Source organism: Lepisosteus platostomus, chromosome 3, assembly GCF_059453375.1.
Source record: "Lepisosteus platostomus isolate fLepPlt1 chromosome 3, fLepPlt1.hap1, whole genome shotgun sequence".
Lineage (NCBI taxonomy): Eukaryota > Metazoa > Chordata > Actinopteri > Semionotiformes > Lepisosteidae > Lepisosteus > Lepisosteus platostomus.
Window position 1 is genome coordinate 60472376 of NC_142613.1, and position 21741 is coordinate 60494116.

The 21741-nt window shown below is 35.8% G+C and overlaps 2 protein-coding genes across 5 annotated transcripts in view; one reads left to right on the plus strand and one right to left on the minus strand.

Moving 5' to 3' along the window:
• Window positions 1-566: 566 nt before the first annotated feature.
• On the minus strand, window positions 567-14678 carry gcfc2 (GC-rich sequence DNA-binding factor 2). 2 transcript variants are annotated; one of them, XM_088626257.1, is made up of 18 exons: window positions 14061-14678; window positions 13523-13621; window positions 11791-11922; window positions 11016-11237; window positions 10203-10300; window positions 8677-8792; window positions 7937-8120; window positions 7382-7505; window positions 6721-6802; window positions 5987-6114; window positions 4999-5198; window positions 4294-4438; window positions 4052-4173; window positions 2792-2868; window positions 2350-2416; window positions 1716-1862; window positions 1001-1140; window positions 567-884 (listed from the first exon to the last, which is right to left on the minus strand). In XM_088626257.1, exons 1-18 carry the CDS (start codon window positions 14380-14382, stop codon window positions 767-769), a joined length of 2523 nt encoding a protein of 840 aa, XP_088482383.1. In that variant the 5' UTR covers window positions 14383-14678; the 3' UTR covers window positions 567-766. The 2 variants fall into 2 exon arrangements, with proteins under 2 accessions (XP_088482383.1, XP_088482382.1); XM_088626256.1 differs by having other exon boundaries at window positions 5987-6123.
• A 2038-nt stretch (window positions 14679-16716) lies between these two features.
• The window catches only part of itsn2b (intersectin 2b), an 88425-nt gene continuing 83400 nt past the window's right edge, over window positions 16717-21741 (plus strand). For 2 of the 3 annotated variants that reach the window (XM_088626260.1, XM_088626259.1), the window contains exon 1: window positions 16717-16933. The gene's annotated coding sequence lies outside the window, so the exon portion shown is untranslated. The remainder of the gene's footprint in view (window positions 16934-21741) is intronic. The other variant, XM_088626263.1, reaches the window with a different exon arrangement.

The window sequence follows — 21741 nt, forward strand, 5'->3', positions numbered from 1 at the left end:
CAAAATCCTCAAGGGCATTAACAAAGTCAACCCTGTGAACTTCGTTAGCATCAGCAGTGAAACATGATCCAGAGCTCACAAGTGGAAACTATGTGGAAACACATTTACATCTTGGAACAGGAGGCACTTTGTTACACAAAGGGTTGTGGGAGTATGAAACAAGCCGCCCAGTCATGTTGTTCCATCTGAAACTCTGGCCGTTGAGAAAAGGCTGGATCAGATCCCTAGATCAATTATTTATTAATAATCACGCTAGTTGGACTGAATGGTTTCCTCTCCTCTCATTTTAAACCTTTTTTGTATTCTTTCAGGGGTTGCATGATTGAATCGAGGAACAGGTAAAGGTTCACTCCATGCTGAAAGCTTAAGAGAAGAAACAATGTTTGGCAGCGGAGCCTTCTTCAGGTGTCAGAATGTGTCGGTTACCTTTCAGCGTGGAAATGATCTTTACCTGTTCTTTTGCAGGCTACTCATAATGACATAGCTACCACCTTGAAACTGATTGAATAAAGCTTGTGTACTGCAGTCAGTTCATATAAACACAAAGAAATCCATTTTTACCCTAGTTTCATGCTTCCCATCTGGGAATTTTATTAAACAACAGAGGCTTAGGAGCACAATAAGGCCTTTTACAGGAGCATCTAAAAATACTACAAAATTTTAATTTACAAATTTGAATCAGTATATTACACTGTCATCTTGGTACAAAAATCACAGCTTAAATTATTTTTTTTTAAAACCCTGAAAGGATGAGCATATCTCCCATTTAATGCATGTTGAGAGAGGTTTTCAGGTCTTCATACTGATACTGTTCAATAATAGCTGCCACATGGTCCAATGCATTGATACTTCTCAGAAGAATCAAAATATTGACAACAATATCCCTACAAGACAAAAGATGGATATTATCAAACATTAAAGCCTGTGCCAAAATACATACTCAGTAACTTAAACTAAAAATGCAACAAAGTAATCTTTTCATCTTAAAGACATTGGGTACCTGATTTTATCATCACCGGGATTGCTTTTACACAGTGAATGTACGATCTGAAGTAAATGATTACTGAAGTTTTTGAGTTGAGAAATAGAGGATTTGGCTTCTGCATCTTCAAACCAGCTTCTTGGAAAGCATGCAGCTACCTTATTTTAAAGGAACAGCAAAAAAAGAATAAATCATTTGCCATAGACCTTTTTAAAAATTCAAAGCTATAAATATATTCAGGAATATGGAAAGTACAATATTTAATTAAATACTGTGCCTACAACTGAATGAGGAAATGAACATTTCAGGTACTAAATCAAAATAATCCACATTAAATCTAAACACCACTGAGTTAGACTACAGTGATTCAAAAAAATCTAATTTTCTATTTCAACATATGGTAGTAAGGTAGGTAATATTGGTATTTTTCCCTTCTTTTAGGAAACAGACATGGATATTTTTACTAAGTATCAGGATTTTATTGAAAATGAGAACCTTAATGGTTGGTATGCAGATATGCTTACAATATCCACCTTTCTAAACATTCCCCCCACCTTTTTTCCAGATTTTTCTCAAGATCCTAACTATCCTGTTATCAAGATTCTCTACTTAGTGTAATGGTTCACTAGTTATCTACACATACTGTATAAATCAATTTTATATTTACTCAAATAAGGCACGCCTTGCAAAGATATATACAATTTTAAAAGGAATTTTTTTTAAAAGAAAATACCTTTTTGCATTTCTCCACATTCTCTGCGTCAGGTAATGTGTTAATTAAAGTCATCATAATGTAGCGGTTTAAAACTCTGTCTAAACTCAATTCTTTTATAGTATCTTCTGGAACCAAGCCATCCCACAGCATAATGTTACCTAGAAGCTAAATCAAAACACAGGAAAAGGAATCTCAGAATGGCATATCTAACATAAATGTAAGGACTGTACAGCCATTAAGGTCAGATATGATGTATTCATTATCACAATTTTCAGTTAACCTTATGCTACAAAGTTGTACTTTAGAGGGACATTTCTGTAATTTACTACAATTTCAAGTCAGAAATGAAAATGAAATGTTTGTGAGAGTTTAAAGAAACAAATGATCACATTCCATGAAATTCATGGTGTAGCCTTTAAAGGGGTCTGCATATCAGCATCCATGTTCCCAGTGTTTCCATTCTTTGGGTAGAAAAAAGTAAGTACCATTCTACAAATTAAAGAATTCGGTCTGATATGAGGGTGTATCCCCATACATAATCCCATTTAGAGCACCGTCTCTCAATATATATCTTTAATTAGGAGTTTAAAAAAAATGAGAACAGGCTTAAGATAAGTATTGCCTTACAACTGACTGCAATGTGGTTTCTTACCCTGACCGCCGACCAGAATTGTTTATCCTGAAACCTACGCTGTGGGGAACACCTGTCGTCAACATATCTGTTTTATAAAAGAAAATAAAACATAAAGACGATATTTACTGGGCAGTTATGTAAGAAAATAGTCTATAAATGCTTAAGATACAGTAAATCACAACAGCTTCAACAAGCTGTATTAGCCGTCTGTAAGCTGGAAGTCCATCCGATGAAAAAGCATTAGTGTTACTAACATAAATTCAATAATTGTACTGATTGTACAATATTGTTGCCTGTTAAGTTTTTCAAGGCTCTGTTTGAAAAAATCACAAAACATGCACTATTGATAGAAGCCAAAGAACATTATTAAGTAATAATAATGATGATACATCGATAATATAAATAGAAAAAACAAGTAACATCATTCAGATTTTTGTCTGAAAAAAAATAATCTACTTACTTTTTTGGATAAATAGGAATGAATACATCTTCATCAACTGAACTTCTCATTCTCAGGACAACAGCGTTTACAAAAGCCTAACAAGAAAAAAACAATTACAGGTGAAAGATTGTCTGAAAACAGCCAAAAAATAACCTTTAAGGAAACATTGGTAGCCTAACAATGCAATACATGTATAAAAAGGGATTACCATATATTATATAAACTTAATTTGGTCCTCAAACCTGCCTGTAAGGTGGGAACTTACAATGGAAATTAAACTCACATTGCTTCCCGCGTTATAATCCTCAATTGGTACAAGAACTAAAAAAGTTTGGGTATTTGACTAAACTTTGTCTTAATATATTCTTTGTAATAATTTGAACAACACGCTTATAGTCACTAGCCATTGCATAAACACTTATGCTCATTTATGGTACAGTAGTTACATCGTAGAGTCTTAGCAAACGCATAAATATTAGTTAATATCCTGAACTGTATGCACAACACACACAAGCCTTTATTTAAAAAATAAAAGTCCTAATCTGAGAAGATGTGGAAAAAGAATAATCCTGGCATTGCCCGGCTCTTAAGAGTGAAAATCTGCTTGTTAAATAAAAAAAAAAGAGTAGGAATTATTACATCTAGTATAAATGAAAACTCATATAGCAGTGGCTCATACAGCTGTGGTTTACTGTACTTCACTATAGTATAAACAGTACAGAGTTTCGAGACCCTTGTCTTTTGCTGTTGTGTAATGTCTTATGTTCAGTTTTTGTGTTAAGACTGTTTACTCCAGAAAACTATTTTAATATGTTAAAATATTTGCAATTCCTGTCACAAGCTAATGTAAGGTCTTAAAAACATTAAGAATTCCAGAGAAAAGCAATTTTGTGAATTTACATTTCAGTGAACACATTTTTATACTGGTAGGATGGTGTATTAAAACTTTAAAAGACATATGTTTCAGCAAATAAAAATAACGAATGCATTTTTTTTCTTTCCACAATCTCAGATTTCTTCAGATCAGTGATGATACCTTCCCAAACTGACTGTACCTGCCTAGGGAAATGTATTTCAAATCTTAATTCAGCACTTTGGCTACGATCCAAACCTAACCTGGATAGATTTTATTTTAAAAAACCAACAACTTCACTTACTGATGTGGCTTTATCTGGTGAGTGATTGTGAATTGTCTTTTTCTACTTAATCAGAAGTTTACCCAGAAAATCAAGCACATTAATGACAAGATTAGATTTGTGGAAACAAAGTTAAATTTACCTTTTTAGTTTTGCTCTGCTCACTGTTAAACACTGAATAACCATCTTGTAATTCCTCACAATGTTTCACAAGACACTTTGTTTGTTTCGATGACAAAGGATCCCAGACCTGTTCCACAAATCCTGCAACGAAACACGGGTTTGGATACGTTATTTATTTTCTAGGATGTCTTCATGGTGTTCATACCTATCTAACATACTAAATATTCTTCTCACTCTCCCTGCAAAGACACAGGAGCTAACCTTGAATTTTGGGCAAGACTGTTTTCTCTATGATGGATGGCAGAGTTTTAATGTCAGCAGCTTCAGATTCTTCGTATCCATGACCATGACAGAACGTTTCCACAGCTGAGTACCAAGGATATGCTTCAAAATCCTTCCCATCATCCTGAAAAATACATCCATTAAGATTGATTAACTGATTTAAAAATTACCTTCTCGATTGTTTTCACTTTTAACTACACAGAGAAACAATTAGAAATACAAGATGTGAAATAGGGCTCAAAATTGTATCTCCAAATAGCTTTAATTTTTTGTTTGGGGATGTTAACAGCTAAGGTAAACCTGAAGAGAAAACACACTATAGACTTTTAATCTTTTGTTTCTTCTTATTAGACAACATATAAAATTAAAAAATCATAATAAGATGGCACCTACACGTAAACTGAGATTTAATGATTTAGGTTTAATGGGATGCCATTATTCAAAATTATACAGTATTAAAATATATTAGAACTTATTATTTAAAACCATCGTTTTTACAATGAAACGTATCCATTTCTCCTCGCTGAAATTTTTTTCAGGACTGTTTAAAAGACTGAACTGCAGTGCTGTTTTTTACAGATATAAAATTAAATACAGTAAGTGAATTAAGACTTTAGAAGACATGATATTTTTGCTGTTGCAAAAAAACAGAAAACAAAATACTCTCATGGTAAAGGCAAATACCTTGAGGGGATTCCATCCAATGAGTTGATGTCTGACTAAGGGACCCAAGAGTTTTGGTAAACAGAGTCCGATATAAGCACTATAGTACGAGTCAGGAAATCTGCGTCTCCACTCATCAAATTTAGAAAGTATTTTTTTAACATCACAGAAGTTTTCTTGTACATCATCAAAGATCTTCTGATGCCTGTCTAGTATGTCATCTGTGGAAAAAAAAAAAAGAGTAAATGATAAGTAACCTTGAACATATTTTATCATTCTTGGAGGTGCTGTCACACTGAACATTAAAGATGTCATCAACCAATTCCACAGGAACAAACATCCTGCAAAATAAATGTAACTTAGTATGCAAATTCTATGTTATCTGGCACATATTGCAGTTCAAAGATGAATAGTTTTTCTATGTTGCGAATTCTGATTTGAACTTGTGTCCAGATATTCAGGTCTTGCTCATCATTATCTATTACAATCTTGCGTAAAGTGGGTTTAAAACAAATTTGTCCATACTTCACATACATGAATGACTTGCCAGAACTAACATAACTAAGCCTCTATTAGCGAATACAGAAAGGCATGGCAGAAAAAAAATTAAAGAAATTTACTGTCTTATTGTGTGTAACTGGTAATACCTAATTTGTCATAACATTGATCTATCGTCACACAAAGAAAGCACTTTACAAAATTATTAAAAAACAACAGGATACAATTAACCTCTGGTCCTCACATTAAGCACGGTTTGTATCAGCCTTTGAGTTCCAACATGTTTGTCAGAGCTGTGCGTTTCCCAGTAACTTGTATGGAGTCTGTGCGCCATTCTGACTAGCTGTTTAATTTTGAAACCATTTCTGGGACAAACGAGTACGAAAGAAAACCAGTAGGAGACAGAATAAGATATGCAACAAGCAGAAAATTCAACCTATCATTTGAGGTTCATAGTAGTTCTTTATTTGTAAAAGGCTATCCAGTTGCAATAGCAGCATTTCATTCATACCTTTTCTTTTGGCAAAGTGTGCCTCAAATTCAGGCTGCGTTTCAGCAGGTGTTTCATCATCACTTGAGAGCCTGTCACAATGAACGCCTTCAGTGCCATGACTCTCCCTGCTGCGACTTCCGACGTCACTGTCAGTACTAGACACAGGTATTTTATCAAGCGATACAAATAACCTCCTTTCTAAATTCTCCTTATTTAAACAATTTTTAAAACAGTTTACTGTTTGGGGGTTTGGCTGATTGCTATGAATGTATTAATTCCCATCTAAGCATTCACAATTGGTCAATGACTGCCAAAATACCCGCTGCAAAAGTTACTGGCAGGTGCAAATAAAATACCTATATAAAAATTACATACTATATAAAAAATACCTATAAATTACATATAAAATTTTGTATAGTCTTATCTAGATGTTGACATAACAGATAATTCATATGAATGCAACTACTAAAAAGGAAGCATCGTGACTGCGAAATGATTAGAGGAAATAGGAAAATTAGAATTATGGTCCGTTGAGTAAAATAGTTTTTCTACATACTGGAATGTGTCAGACTAAACAAACTAAACTAAAAAAAATCTGTATGGATACAATTACAATCACTTTATATAGTTCAAATTCCTTCAGCAACCTTTCCTTCAACAAAGGTTATAACTAAAATCTATTTCCTAAGAGCAAATTTCATTTAAAAGCAAACTGTTACACTGGAGGGACTTGAAAAGGCAGCAAATTCTACCTGTTTTTCTTTTCCTCCACAGAGCATCCCTTTCCGTCTCCAATGTTATTACTACTTTCGGTACTGGATGAGTCTGTTTCGTCTTTAAAAGAATGGAGAAAAATCTTAAATTGCTTATCTTCCATGGCTTTTAGACAAACTGACAGGTTACAGAAGTGAGAACATTCTGACCTCACTTAATTATTTAATTCGGTTCTCTTTCAATGTTCACCTCTTCACTGAACTCAATTTCTAAACCGATTAGAGATAGTAATTCGAGTGGTCAGGCTTTATCTCTAACACCTCACCTACATCTACATAAAAATACACATGTATTTCAGGGGCATTTTTGAGTAGAGCAATATTTATGATATTGCCAAGACATGACATATTTTGTAATACAACAAATCTGTTGAATACTTACAACCTATCCTAAAAATGTCACATAGTAAAATATGTATGTTTTACAATTATTATTGTTATTTACAATTATACTACTCAGCTTTGTTTTAAAAAAAGTTTAATTGTAAAAAAAAAATACTATTTACAGAGCTGAGCTTTTGGTTTGGTTTAACTGTACTTTTTTTACAATATAGGTTGTATATCACTTTTCAGGAGAATGAAAAAGTAAAATGAAACACAATGGCCATCCCTTCAAACTCAGTTATATGTCCAAACTCACAAGTGAGATTGTGGATGTGTGACGATTCCTCTCTGATTTTCTCACGCCTGTGATTTAACAGAGATTCAGCCTGTTCCTTCAGTAAAAAATGCATCTCTGACTCCACTTCGTTAATAAGAAGGACCTTGTAGAAAATAATAATTGAAATGAATAATATTTACCTTAGCAATTTAACCTAGAATTGTTTCAGGTGCTAAAATACAACGATTGAGACATCAAACTGTGAAACTGGGTATAGTGTTAACAGGAAACACAATGGTGAAGAAAGACAATTTGTTTATCAATCAATGTTAATAGTTCATTTTTCATTGTATGACCACAATAACTTTAATAAACTCCATTATAATGAAACAGACATTTCTAAATCCTTTTAAAAAGTAAGAGATTTCTTTATATCTGTAACTTTACTATATTGTATACTATTCACTTTCATGGCATTTGTTTTTGTTCTCTTAGTCTTATTGTTCTTTAATATATGCTGCTGTGTGCAGTTTGTTGAAAATGATCAAAAACAGGTACAACTGTCAATATACTACTAATGGCACCTTTTCCTACCTTTTCAGTAAGGCAGTCCACCAGGTTCTGGACATAGATCTTCATTTCTTTATAGAACTTGTAACGCTGGTCTGTGGAGGGACCTTCCAGCTGCTCGACTGAAGCCTTGGCACTTTCAATGTCTATCTGGATTCTCTTCTGTTCCTGCTCATGTGCACGATGCACCTCTCTCAGGGAGTCTAACCTACCCCAAAATGTAATGTTTCAATTAGAACTGAATTACATCATCACTCCACACACCTCTTGAGAAAATTTCTACTAATATATAGAAAGCATTAAGAAGAAGTATTATTATTTATGCATGTTATGCCTCATGATGTAACTGTGACATGCTCAAGTGACTGAATGTTGCCTCAACACAAAATCGCTTCATTAATGAGTATTGACTGGGTACAGGTGATGCTATTTAACCGTCTGAATACTTAGCCTGGTAAAAATCCAACATGAAATCACATTTTAGGAACAATATTCACAGATTAAGCGAACAACTACTTTATGCTACCAATATGCTAGAGCAATACTTCAGGTGGCTTGCAGAGAATTAATGTTTCGCACCCCAATAGACAACATTAGATGCACTACCTTTTGTGTAAACAATGTTTGTTTTTCAGCATATTATTGTCAATGTTATCTAAAAATGAAAATGTATGTTTTACATTCTGCTAATGAACACCTGCTGGAGCACTGAAATGCAGCAGATGATAAAAACACATACCCATAAATAAATTTGTATTACTTACTTTCCAGTTAATCTCTTCTTTATAATATCAAAATTGACTACTGGCAGGGACACGGGAAAATCTAACTTCACTTTAACATCCTTTACATGCTCACGGGAAATCTCACCATCCGGGTTCTAAATATAAAGAAATTTCAACCTAGTGGTTACTTTTTCCCTGCAATGCGTTTCAATAAATTTCAACATAATACAACAACAGTGCCTTGAAAATGTATTCACCTCCTGGAAGTAATACATTCTGAAGAATAAAGAAAAAACATTAGGAAAAAGAAAGTGCTTTATGAAATGATAAAAATCAACAGTATCCCAATATAGAAAAGGAGTACTGAAACTGAAGTGCAAGCACCGTTTAAAAAGTAATAATGCAATGTAAGCTAAAATGTTATTTCACTACTACATCAGTTAAAGAATCATTCAGGATGAGGTCAAATGTATCTGTAACAAGTGATAAACAACTAGACGTTGAAAGGGAAATTGCAGATGTACCAGGTGTATTTCTCTCAGGTGTTCACTAAGGAGAGTGTCAACAACATGCCTCAGGCAGCAGGATGGTGTTCTTTATTAAACAGTTTTTGTGTAGAAGAAGCAACAGTGTTTCAGCTACCAGACGGACTCAAGAATAAACAATCTCCAGGGTCTGAGAGCATCTTACCAACGGTACTCAAGGGAATAAAAGATGCCACTCAGACATCATTGATGCCACTCTTCCATGTACCCATGGACTCGAGAACAGCTATTGAAGCTCTCACCCACACGAAGGGCAACAAAACTGACCCACATGATTATAGACCAATACGTCTCACCTCTGTAACATGCAAGGCTACAGAAACACTTGGTAGAAAAAAAACTAGAGGTTGGACTGTATGGAAATAACACCCTAGGAGATACCCAACAAATGTAGAAATGGTAGTTCCTAAATAAAGTATTAAGAGTTCTTTAAGTAGGCAACACCAATAATCAATACACACAGAGCATAAAATATGTTTAGGCTTCCAGAAGGCCTTAGATAAAGTTAATCATTTATGGGGTATTCTTAATTTATAAGTTTTATTCAACAAAGGAGGCCAATCAGCCCATCTAACTCATTTGACACTTAGTAATGAATCGATCCAAGGATGCTCTTGTCCGAGCACAAAATCTTCTACCACAATGTCTACCTACCTCAGATTATAAATGTATTTTGCCACACACCCAAACAGAACACCTCTGTACAGGGTTCAGGCACTGCTGATACATGAACAGTGACTCCCATCACAGAGATACTATTTTGCAGATATTTCAAAGTTACTAATGACATCACAGGTCTTACTAACCCTTCACTTAACATCTTGTGTTTGCTGTTGCTGAAGAAATGTACAGGACACTTATGCTAAAACAGGATGGATGAAATAACAGTAAGATGCCGTGGAAGCAAAAGTTATTAAGAGCTTTAATTATAATCTGCACTATAGTTATTTGAAAAGTTAAATTCAGAGCTTTAAAATATTAACGGCACAAAGACAAAAGCAAGACAGAAGGGAGTCCCACCTGAGGTCTCTTCACTCCTTTTCCAATTTGCTGTTCCACCCACAGATTCTGATCCTCATCTTGGCTATTTGATCTTTCATCCTCACTACCGCTCTCACCTGTGATTTTCCCAAGGAAAAGTGTGTAAGGCATAGAACATGACAAGACAGCCAGGTCTTTCCAAAAGCTACATTTTTTCAAAATACAGTAAAAACATCCAGGGAACAGGGGGAAGGTTAAGTGCGTGGAAAGTCTAAATAACAGCTTCCCTGAAATAAATTGCTTGTAAATCACAACATGCATTTTATTACTGCAGCATTGCAATGGACTCTACACACCTAGTTCCCCCAGACAACCTGATCTGCACACTGTATTTTGCTGCTAATTTCTGTTCATTTTGACAAATGTGAAAACTGATGACATCAGAATGCCGATAAACCAAGGAGACTAGGGTCCACATAAAACAGCGGTCTAGTTCAACTGAGGATCAAACGTCATTACCCTTTAAGTTTGCGCAATGTAAAAAACAAACAAGTTTTCACTTTCCGATACCCTCCTAAGAAACAAATTAAGGACTTGGTCTGATGTACCCACTGTCCAATGCGCAAATAAAAATTAACAAAAAAACAATGTTGTGACAGTTGAGTCAGAGCTGGGAAATTAAACCGGGTTTGCTGGGACACTAGCTTATCACCAAACCTCCAAAATCTCACGATTCTATAAACGGCCATTCACCTTATAGCTTTAATCCTGTTAGAATAACGGTACTCACACATCAATTTTTTTTTAGAACTTCGCCAGATTTGTGAAAGTTTACTATACAGCCTCACTCACTCATTTTTTCAGCTATTCTCTGTCTCAGGGTCTTCGGTTTAGGTGCAAATGGAATTCTCCGCTGGTGGTCATCGGGTTCATCATCGCTGTCTTCCTCCTCTTCATCTTTTAACACTGGACTGCTCCCGTGTCTCGTGGCCAGAGGAATATAGTCCTGCCGTGCTCTAGCCAGTTTACGTTGCCTTCTTGCAGCCTCAATTTGTAGAGCATCAGGGATATCACCTGCGCTGATCAAAGTTTTACACCATGTGTAAAAATAAACTACACCCAAAAGCCAGCAGCTGAAAGACTACATGCAAATTACAGAAACTTTAGAACACATTACACCTATTAAGTTCTTCATAAGCCGTTTATTTAGGAGATTCATCTTACTTGCTGTACACATACGAGGTGTCAAAAGCCCCCACTGCAATCTCACATATGGATGTCTGAGAAAAGAGTTCAAGAAACCAACACTTTTTTGGTTTTTGGTTTTATGCCTCAGTATTTGTCTAGCCACAGTGCAGGTAGGCATTCGCTTTCCGAGTTAAGTTCAGTCTGGTCTGTAAACTTTTTTTTTTTACAAACTAGCTTCAGAAAGATGAAGCATTGAAATGCACGCCTCTAAACCTCCATGGAATATTATCCTGGACACTTGTCGAAAACACTTTTCCGGAATGGAAATTTTAGATGACAACGATAGAGCAATACTGAAGACCAATTCATCACTTACTTTCTAAAAGATTATAAGAATGAGGAAAAAATGCTCAAAATTTCTGAGAAACCTCCAACAAACCTGGATCAGACACTGAAGAGCTGGAAGAACTAGATTTTTGGGAGCTTGTATCATCGTTGCTTCCATCCTGAATTTTTTCACCTTCGGGTTTATCGTCCCCACAGTCACTCTGTGAAACAGGACCCTTGGGGCCTATAAAACACAACCAGGAACTGTCAAACTCACATCTTTTAATTTTGAAGAAGCAATCTTAACCCCCATTCCATTCCAAAAAAAAACATTTACAGAACTAATGTTAAGTCAGTTACTTAGAAATAAAAACATTACTTGCGCAGGGGACCATATAATTCTCTGTTTTGCTCATTCTTGATGCCAGTTCTTTACCAATCAACTACAGAGCAATTAATCAATAGTGATTTCATTTTGCCTCAGTATAACATGCTCAGTAGTATGACTGTAACATAATTTCACCTATTTCCCCATCTTGCCTTTCGCTAATGTTAATAATAAAATGTGAAACTTAATTTTCAGTGAAGAGCTTTGCTTCTCTTGAGATGTTTTTTTCCCCCTAACTGAGTGAGGTTTGTTTAGTTTTGAATGCTCCAAGAGTATTCAGTCCAATTCAGAGTTTGTTTAAATGGCATTCAGCTGAGCTCATCTTATGGCCTGTTTTGAGTAGTGATTGTTTTTGCACTCGGTAAAGTGCAGTTTATATGGAGAACAGCATGAAAACCAAATGTCAATTGGGAAATAAATCAAACTGCAACAGAATAACAGAAAAATTCATTAAGACCATGCCAAAACTATTTTACACATACAAATATCTACTATATTTATGGTATATTTACTATTTGTTTCTCAGGGGTTGAAAGACAAAGGGTTGCAAAAGCTGCAAACAGTGCAGAGTCTATTTAAAAAAGATGAGCCAGATGAATTTCAAAATCAAAGACATAAAATAAGGCCACTGAACATAAAAAGGTTATTAACAGAAAAAGAGGCAGTTTGGCCTACATAGCCCACTGGGTGACTAGTAGCTAAGTGACCTGAGGATCTCATCCAGCCATTTCTTGAAAAAAGCCATGTTGAAGAAACCCGCTTCAACAACATGGCTGAGTAGTTTGTTCCAGAATGCCAAACAAAACGCAATGAAACTCATTTCCAGTTAGAATGCACTAACTCTGGTCCAGCAACACCTCTTTGAACAGCAAACAGGTTTTTCTTGGAGGTCTCCCATTTCCAGGATTAACCAAGGCCAGACTACTCAAATCATGTTGGCTTCTAGACTTCTCCATTCAAGACTACGGAAAAAAAATAATTTTGCATCTAACACAATGAACAAATTACTACACATTATTATTGCAGTGTAGTCACAAGCGAACCAATTCCCCCTAAAAATAAGGATGTTAACCAAGAAAACAAACCTCAGACCACTTTCACACAAACTCAGTTAAGGTATGTGAAGTGTGAATCTTCCCTGGATTCAACCACACTTGGGAGGGTCTGCACATTGCCGGCGGTGGAGATGAGTTATCATTACCTGTAAAGTGTCTGGAAAAGCGCTATATAAATGTAACAAATTATTTCTTTTTTACCACAGTTGAACTGTACCACCCCATAAAAAGTAGCAAACTTTGCTCGAATCTATCACCCCAGATTTCTACAATGATGAACGTTTCAAGAAACGATTACATCATTTCAGGAAAATACACAGTGCCACCGAGCCCTGTTACGTCGAACAGCTAACATACACATCCGTTGTTATGAAACCATAAGAACGAAGTTGGCAATTTACCTTGTGAATTAAAAGCGGGAGGATTGATCTCTTTTGTTCGCGCTTTGAAAACGACGGCCTTGTCAACAGGCTTTTTAACCTTGAAGTCATCTTCGTCCACTGAAATGAAAATACACCAGCAGGTTAGGAAAAAAAAACGTGCACATTAATTTAATGCAAAAAACAGAAACGAAAAACAACAAAACAATGTCAATAGCAGGCTTTTGATGACATTTTCTATAATGCAATTATAGATCAGAATGGAACATACGTTATATTTGAGTCCCTTTTCGGCTGCATGGTTCAATAATGACTCCAGCACAGGTCTGAGCTCTAGGCATGATCAGCGATGACCCTCCCTACTGTGTCTTGGCTTAAACAGATATTCTTCGTTTCTGTTTCACCTGGGTTATGCTCGCGATACAGCGACAGCCCGCTAAAATATCAATTCTGTGAAGAGATCCCATGCATGTAATTTGCATCTGCAGAATCTACAGCAGGCTGTCTCCGTGCATGTACCACATCAGATTCACGCAGAAATATAAATACTGGGGCGTACCTTGTTTTTCATCACCGAAACTCAATAGAGTGATTTTATTTTTCGTCAGTTTCTTCTCAGCAGCGTCTTCCGCAGCCGTATCTTCGCTTACATTTTCTGTGTGCGGATTTTGTCCGGCGACTGAATCCGACCTGGAGCTCCCGGACTCCCGCTTAGACGTGCAGGAAATCCCCCGGCTCTGCGGATGCTTCAGTAACCGGGGAGCAACCGAGACCTTCACCTCGTCAGTGGCTTCTCCCTGCTCTTCTTGTGAAGGCTCATCTTCTCCGCTCGAATCTCCTTTCCTCCTCCTGAAGTTTCTCTTTGGTTTCTTACCGAACATATTCAGGTGGGAACTGCAATAATATCTCAACAGTGCGGATCGCAAATGATTATCTTATGTATTTTTTTTAAGTACTAAGCCTTACAGCATCCCACGTGTTTCTCGGTAGTGAAGTAAACGAAAGACTAAAGCACAATGAAACACATTTACATTTTTAAATGCTAAGCAAGTTAGCATAAACCAATTACTCCATCTTCATTTATGGGGAAAAAAAGTACACTTACAACACTTCTTCCGATTTGCTTCAACAACATTTACGTTTGTACTTTCCGGTTCCCTGCTCTCCGGCTGCATCATGGGTAATGTAGTCCATAAACAATGCGTCGCTTTATTTCTTCCTTCAAGAACTCTGTGGAAATTAAAGTAAACTTGACATTTTGAAAACCTTCAATAAAAATGTTAAAGAATTAGAACTTTTCATAGAAGAGCCTTTTTGAAAACTAAAGCAAACTATAATTAAAGGACAACGGTGCAGCCAGTTCTTGCTTGTTAAAGCCAAATAGAATTGCATAGCCACAGTGGGGCCCGGAAATCACAGTCCTTAAATATTCCCTCAGCCTGTGAGAGGCAACTTACTTTCTCTCTCCCTCCTACTTATTTAAGAGAAGTTAAGAGATACAGAGCTGGCAACCTATGAGTCAGTGCCAAAAGGAAAACCTCTGAGTTGTCCATGTAGCAGGTTCTCCTCTGTAACGTCTTGATTGTAGATTTCAAGCATTCAATGACTCTAAGGCAGAGACAGACAAGTGTGCTATCTGAGTAGCAGAAGGGAGACATTCATTCTATTATGATGAGTTGAATTTGTTTGGAATAAAACAGACCCAGACATCTTGGTCTTTCTTGGGCAACCAGGACAAAGGTTTTAGGTTTGGCACTTAGGTGCCTTTTTGCTGTACTTCTAACCTCATGAAGTGGGGACATTGGTCCCTATTCAACAGGCATAATGTTATCACCAAGATCCCCATGACATCCACTTTTCCTGTACATGCCTTGTCCCTGTCCTGGCTCAAGGAAAGTGAATTTTACATATGCATCAGAAACAGGCTTAAAGCACTGAATAATTAAAGTTCAGAGAAGCTGGACCTTGCTGTCTTCTCTTCCTATGGTGATTTCAATAGACATTTTAATCCAATATCCCGAATAAAATGGGCTGTAGAAGGATGCCTTAAGACTCAACAAATAGTACAGTTAATGCTAAAGGGTTCACAGCTTTGCAGCATGGCTAGCTATTGTAGCCAGTATGCCTTCTGTATATCAGGAGTCATATGCTCTGACTTGTCACCCCACTTCACAGCAGAGCAGTGGCAGCTCATTGTAGCACAGCTATTCTGTTCCAAGAACAATGGTGTCTCTTTCTGTTTTCATTCCAGCCTTTAACATGCTAAACCAGCTGTTTAGTTGTTCAAGTAGATTGATTTATTACCATAACCCTGCTCTTCAGGTGCTGCTGCTTTAAAGAGACCTTAAAAAACCTGCAGACGCACCAGGTCTCCAGGACAAGGAGAGCCCACCCCATGCTAGTACTGTATATATACAGTGGATAAAAAATATTAGGTCGAAATTGTATGATGTACACACTAATTTGTACATTTGTAAATGATCTAAAGTCTATTACATTGGCACTCCATTCATTACATCACCACAGTTTGAACAATCTTCCCTTTTCTATACTCTCTACTTTCAGTCCATTAACCAGTTCTTAATCCCAAAACTGAAGTTTCCCCCAATGCAACAAACTTTTAATTTGAGAATTTATTTTTATGGGAAACTTTTATCAAAAGCCTTTTGTACATCATAAAGTACATCATAAAGCCTGCTTTACTGTTGTTGCTTATTCAAGAACAAAGCGCTTAGGCAAATACTTTTTACCTTCTTTAACTTGGTTCAATTTTGTCGACCTCTGTACTGCCAGGCACTGTATTCACTATTTTTTGTCTTATTCCACTAGATATTATCATAAAGCAGTACATCTTAGTGTGTGTATGATCTCCACCAACTTGAGTTCCAATGCCTTGCACTAAGTCAGATTTAGTAATTTCAGTACATTACAGTATATCATGCAGCCACATTTGAATGAATTTATTTTATCATCAAAAATCTGAGATGTGAATAAATATAATTTTAAAACTAAAAAGGAGTGTCTTTTGTTTCAACCAATTTTATTTTTTGCACGCATAGCTTTTAAGGCGTAGTCCTGCAGGTATGCTGACAATGCATAGCTTTTTTGCTATTAAGACAGGCTGGGTGTGATGCGTACCTGAACAGTGAGAGGGCAGTATGTGCAAGGTTGCAAAAATGAGATTTCCCCTCCCATCCTGGGGTTGAATAGTAATCAGGCTCCGTGTTGTCAGCCATGTTGTTGGTGTAACACTACAGTGCTGCTTCTAGCAAGCAACAGGTACAAGACTGAAGCACGTTTTCTGGAAATAAACATTGAGTCTCACGTCTAATTACTTATTTTGACCGAGAACATTTGTTATCTGATAATGGGGATTTTCCAGAGTCGGGATTAAAAAAAATCCAAAATATTTTTGGTGTCCTTCCACGAAAAGTAAGTAAATTTAAGAATTATGAATGCTTCATTATACATATGCAATATGTATATAAATTATTTTACCAAGGAACATATTCTATATATGTATATATACATATACATAGTTTGGTGCTGGAATTTTATCAGTAAGTAATGTAATTAAAGCTTTAAAATTGGAACTTGTCGGTTACATTGAAAGCGAAGATGTAAACAAGCACGAATAGATAGGATGTTTTGAATCTAGTGTTTAAGAAACAGGATTACTTGATATATTGGGGTTTATGTTCTGAATCATTTATTGTGGTTGCAGCAGTAAAGAAATACATATTTGTAAATTTCCTTATCAGGACTCGATTGGCAGGTTGTTGCGAGTTTGACGCAAGTGTCTTGTAGCAGTAGGTAAAGGAATGAAACTTCATTGCACTGGTTTCACTGCTTTATATAAGGAATTGAATGAATTTCATGACTTTAAGACATAGATTTGAATAACGATTTTCAATTTTTAGAAACATTTACACACTGTTTTATTGCACTTCTGATGTTGGGTTGTTTTTCTTTTCTTTTTGGAGATTGAATTGTCTTTCATGTATTTTAAAACGTTAAGAAAAAATGGTCTACATGTTTCGAAACACTTTTCTTACGCAGTTTTTTCGTGTTTAGAGCGTCAGTCCAAGAACCCTCACAATTGTAACACGATGAATACTAGGAAATTAAACAATGATAAAGTCATTTGAGTCTAGTGAGTCACTTGAAGGGCATTTGTTCAATGAATGCAGGAATGTACTGTATATAGTGGCAAAATCGACCAGGTTCTTGCATTTTTTAAAACGTTTTACAGTGAACAGTGAAAAGCAGTTGGATTATCTGGACGTTTTGTTACTTTGAAATCACTTGCTTTCTAACAGGAAATTTTTGATTCTTCCTGGCAAGCTGTGCGAGAAAAAAAAAATCAAAATGAAGACTCATTCGGTTTTCATTAATGGATCCCATCCTCCCCCCTTTCCTTATTTGAATGAGAGAATCTCGGGTCAGAGATAAAAATAGAATATTCATGAATCTAGTTTGTTGTGTCCCTGCACGGATGACATTTAGATGCACCATACAGTCCTCTTCAATAAGGGGTGGAAAAGACTCTGTGGAACTATTACTAGTGCTATTAGAAACTGCTATTGGCTTTGTGTTGTTTAATGCAAAAGAGGCTGAAACTGGTTCGAATATTTTAACACTTCACAAGACAGGTGTGTTGTCTTGGGCAGCTGGGGACTAAAAAAATTCAGTCATGGCTGATTTTTTTTTAACTTCTGAACTTATTGCAGTAATTTATCATGCAACACACAATGTTTTAAGTTCCTTGTGTTCCCCTTTTTAGAAAGCCAAAATAAAACAGTGCCTTAAATTATTAGTCTTGTTAGGTTCCTGCATCCTGTTCGTCAGTTGTCAGTTAAAGCGGTCATATCCGATGTTACACGTGGTCAGACCAGGATGTGTATGTGAATATAACCAATCTCTTATTTCTTTGTATCTTCGAGTATTTGAACATATTGGGGAGTTTAATTCAATAATTATTTTTTTACAGGATAACAGTCCACTTTGTTAATACTTTCATAACCTCAAGCCACAAGATGAGAAGGAATTTGCTGTAGATCTAGGATGATATTTTTCTTTTTTCTGCACTGTAATCCCTTTTGGTGTCTCTTTAAACCATCTTCCTTATGAATACAGAACACTTACGAGTTTGTCTGTTTTGTGTAGGAGTTGTGGCAGCCAGAGAGTGGAGGAGGATGTGTATTTTGACTGATGAATTGCAGTGCGTAAAGGGGTGGATTTATATGATATGAGCATAAGCAAGATTACAAATCTAAGGATGCCATTTGGCCCATCTAGCTAGTTTGTTTGTTAGTAGCTAACTCAGGTATTTAATCCAGCCATTTTTTGAGCTATTGGGTATAACAACATGGTCGCTGGTTTCCAGATTCCCACAACCCTTTGTGTAAAATGTGCCTAACATTTTCATTTGTAAGTGCCTGTCTCCTTAGTTTGCACTTGTATCATGTAGTCAATGTTTTACTGATGGCTCTGGTATATTGGTTTGACTTTGTCTGCACCTCAGAGAATTTTAGTTTATGCTGGCTGGTGACTTTCACTGGTGCTACGTGTATATGTGAATATTGTTGCAAGCCTGATGTTGTCACACATGACTTTCAGTTCTGTGGATAACGAAACTTTCCTTATTTTAATCCAAAGGGTGAGACAAGCAAATGAATCATTCTGTTTGTGAACAAGGAGGCATTACTGCGCTGAGAATAAACTACAGAAACTGACAACAGAACCTGCTCATGTTTGTTTCCTAGTAGCTGATTGGTCAAAGCATTTTGACTATCCATTTCTTTAAAGAAGCTAAGTTACTCTCTTCAGTAGCATGGCTAAGTATCTTGTTCCAGACTACCACAACCCTCTGTGTAAGAAATGCTTCTTGTTCTTCGTTTTGAATTCTTATCTATCTAGTTTCCACTTGTCCTTTGGTTCTTGTTTTGCTGTTGGTTCTCAAGAAGTCTGTTTTGTTGTCTTTGTCTGTGCCTCACATGATTTTGAAAACCTCAGTCACATCAATCAGAATACAGTAAAAAAGAACACCAACAGCAAAGAAAAATGGCAAAAACAATTTTATCTCCAAGGTGCTTTACATACTTACATGGCTGTAAGTGAGCAGCACTACATACAGTATTTCTTTTGTGTATCTTAATGTAATTTAATATTGAAAATTCTTGAGTTGCTTTGCTCTCATTTTCTGAATAGCTACTTCTGTAGCTCTGATTTGTGATTGTGTTTTTGAAGTCTTTGGTCCAATGATGCTAGAAAAATAATCATAATCACAAGAAGTGGTCCTATACCCATTTGAACATGAGTGTGTCCCACAAAGATATTACTTAATAAAGTGCATTGAGCTGTCTTCTCCATAGGAATGACAGATCATACTGAAAGTGATACTAATATAAAGATAATTGAAGATTGTTGAAAGAACAGAATTAAATACAAAATTTCAGAAGTCCAAAAATAGCCAATAAGGTCAGTAGGTTTTATGTGGGAGTGATTGCATGAGATTCATTTTAGAGAATGTAATAGAACACAAAAATAAGATATTGATTTTATATATTCAGCTGAGATATAGTAATTTATCACAAGCAGGTAGTAACATACCCTGAAACAGATTGATTGATATTACTGCTCAGTGATCCAGTGAGTTGTCTGTAAGAATGTGACATTTTTATTAATGCAGGCAAACATGATTTTTAAACATGAACTGAAACTTATCCTCACACAGTTTGGCAAGTTTGGAATTTTAATCATGTTTCATGGAGTTTACTTTAGCATTGCTTGCATATTTAAAAAAATATTTAGCTATTTTAGCAACTTTTAGTCTCCACACTTTGTTTAAAGTAAACATATTTGAAAAAGATTTTTAGTTGTGTAATGCTGCAGATATGCAGTGATTTTTCTGTAGGACCAAATGCACTTTGCATAACATTTTCAAGGCTGGAATTCAGAGAGGAATACTGATTAGAATGGAAAACAACTAGTTCTACCAGATGTTTTCTCTCAGCATGTAGATCAGGTTTTCAGAGATGCAGGTTAAAGCTAATGTCTGCTTTGTTGGTGTTTGGGATCATTATTAAATGCTGACAGTGGTCTTTGAAACTTTCTTGTTTTTCTAACATTCTTTCAACTAGCTAAATGCAAATGTAGGTATGTATGCAACAGAAAAGCTAGCATTTAGGATTTGTTTGGAGAACAGGAATATGGTAACACACCTAATGGGAGTGTTTGCAGTGGATACATACATTGAAAATGGCACATTGCCCGTACAATAACAGAAGAATCAATACAACTGGAAGCATTACAATTTAACATCAGGCATACTTTCTATTTAAATTCTATTGTTATATTATTAGTTTTGCCCTTTTACCAGAGGTGTTAATCTGACATGCACTTTAGTGGCATATGTCTTGAAGAAATTACACTGTATGCTCCTATTAAATGATTTGCAGCACAACATTAGTTTTATAATTTATTGTACTGTCAGTGTACTGTGATCAGCAGTATGTAATAACTGCACATCATACATAGCTTGGCTATATGTCTTCAGTCTTTATGATACCGGACTTGTAAGCTTTGAGTTTTCATTCATATTTTCATCTCTTTTTTTCAGAGCATTAATTTTTAATCTAACCAAGCCAACCTGTCTTTAGAAGGATATCATTAAAAGTGTGGAAATTTTCAGAGTGTTGTATTTTTTTAAAAAATATAGGAAATAATGAATAAAGCTACATGTGTATGCTTACTAGCCTGTGTGTTTTATTGTTAACTGAACTACTTGCCTTTAAATACATCTTTTACATCAATCAATTAGCCTGATTCAAGAAGCAAAGCTGCTCCGTGTGACTAATAAATTGTTTGGATAGGTTCCAGTGTTAATATTAATTATTTTATAATGCAAATATGTAATCATATTTCCCAGTTTTTGTCATCTCAAATTTAACAGCAGGTGTGCCCACAGAACATATTTTCTGAAACAGGCAGTGGATAGATTTATTTAGGTCGATTATTTCACTTTTTGCCAAAATAAAACAATCATGCATTTAAAGTTCTGATGTACAGTGAAAACTATAGGACCCTATAGTCTTTGGGTTTGCCCACACTGATGTAAGTGAAGGTGGAGAGAGGAGAAGTAGAAGTGAAAGCTGTAAATACTAGAATAACTAAAACACTGGTGACCTCAGTACAGACTTTGGAGATTCTGAGAGCCGGAGGGGAGCTAGTAAAGTAAA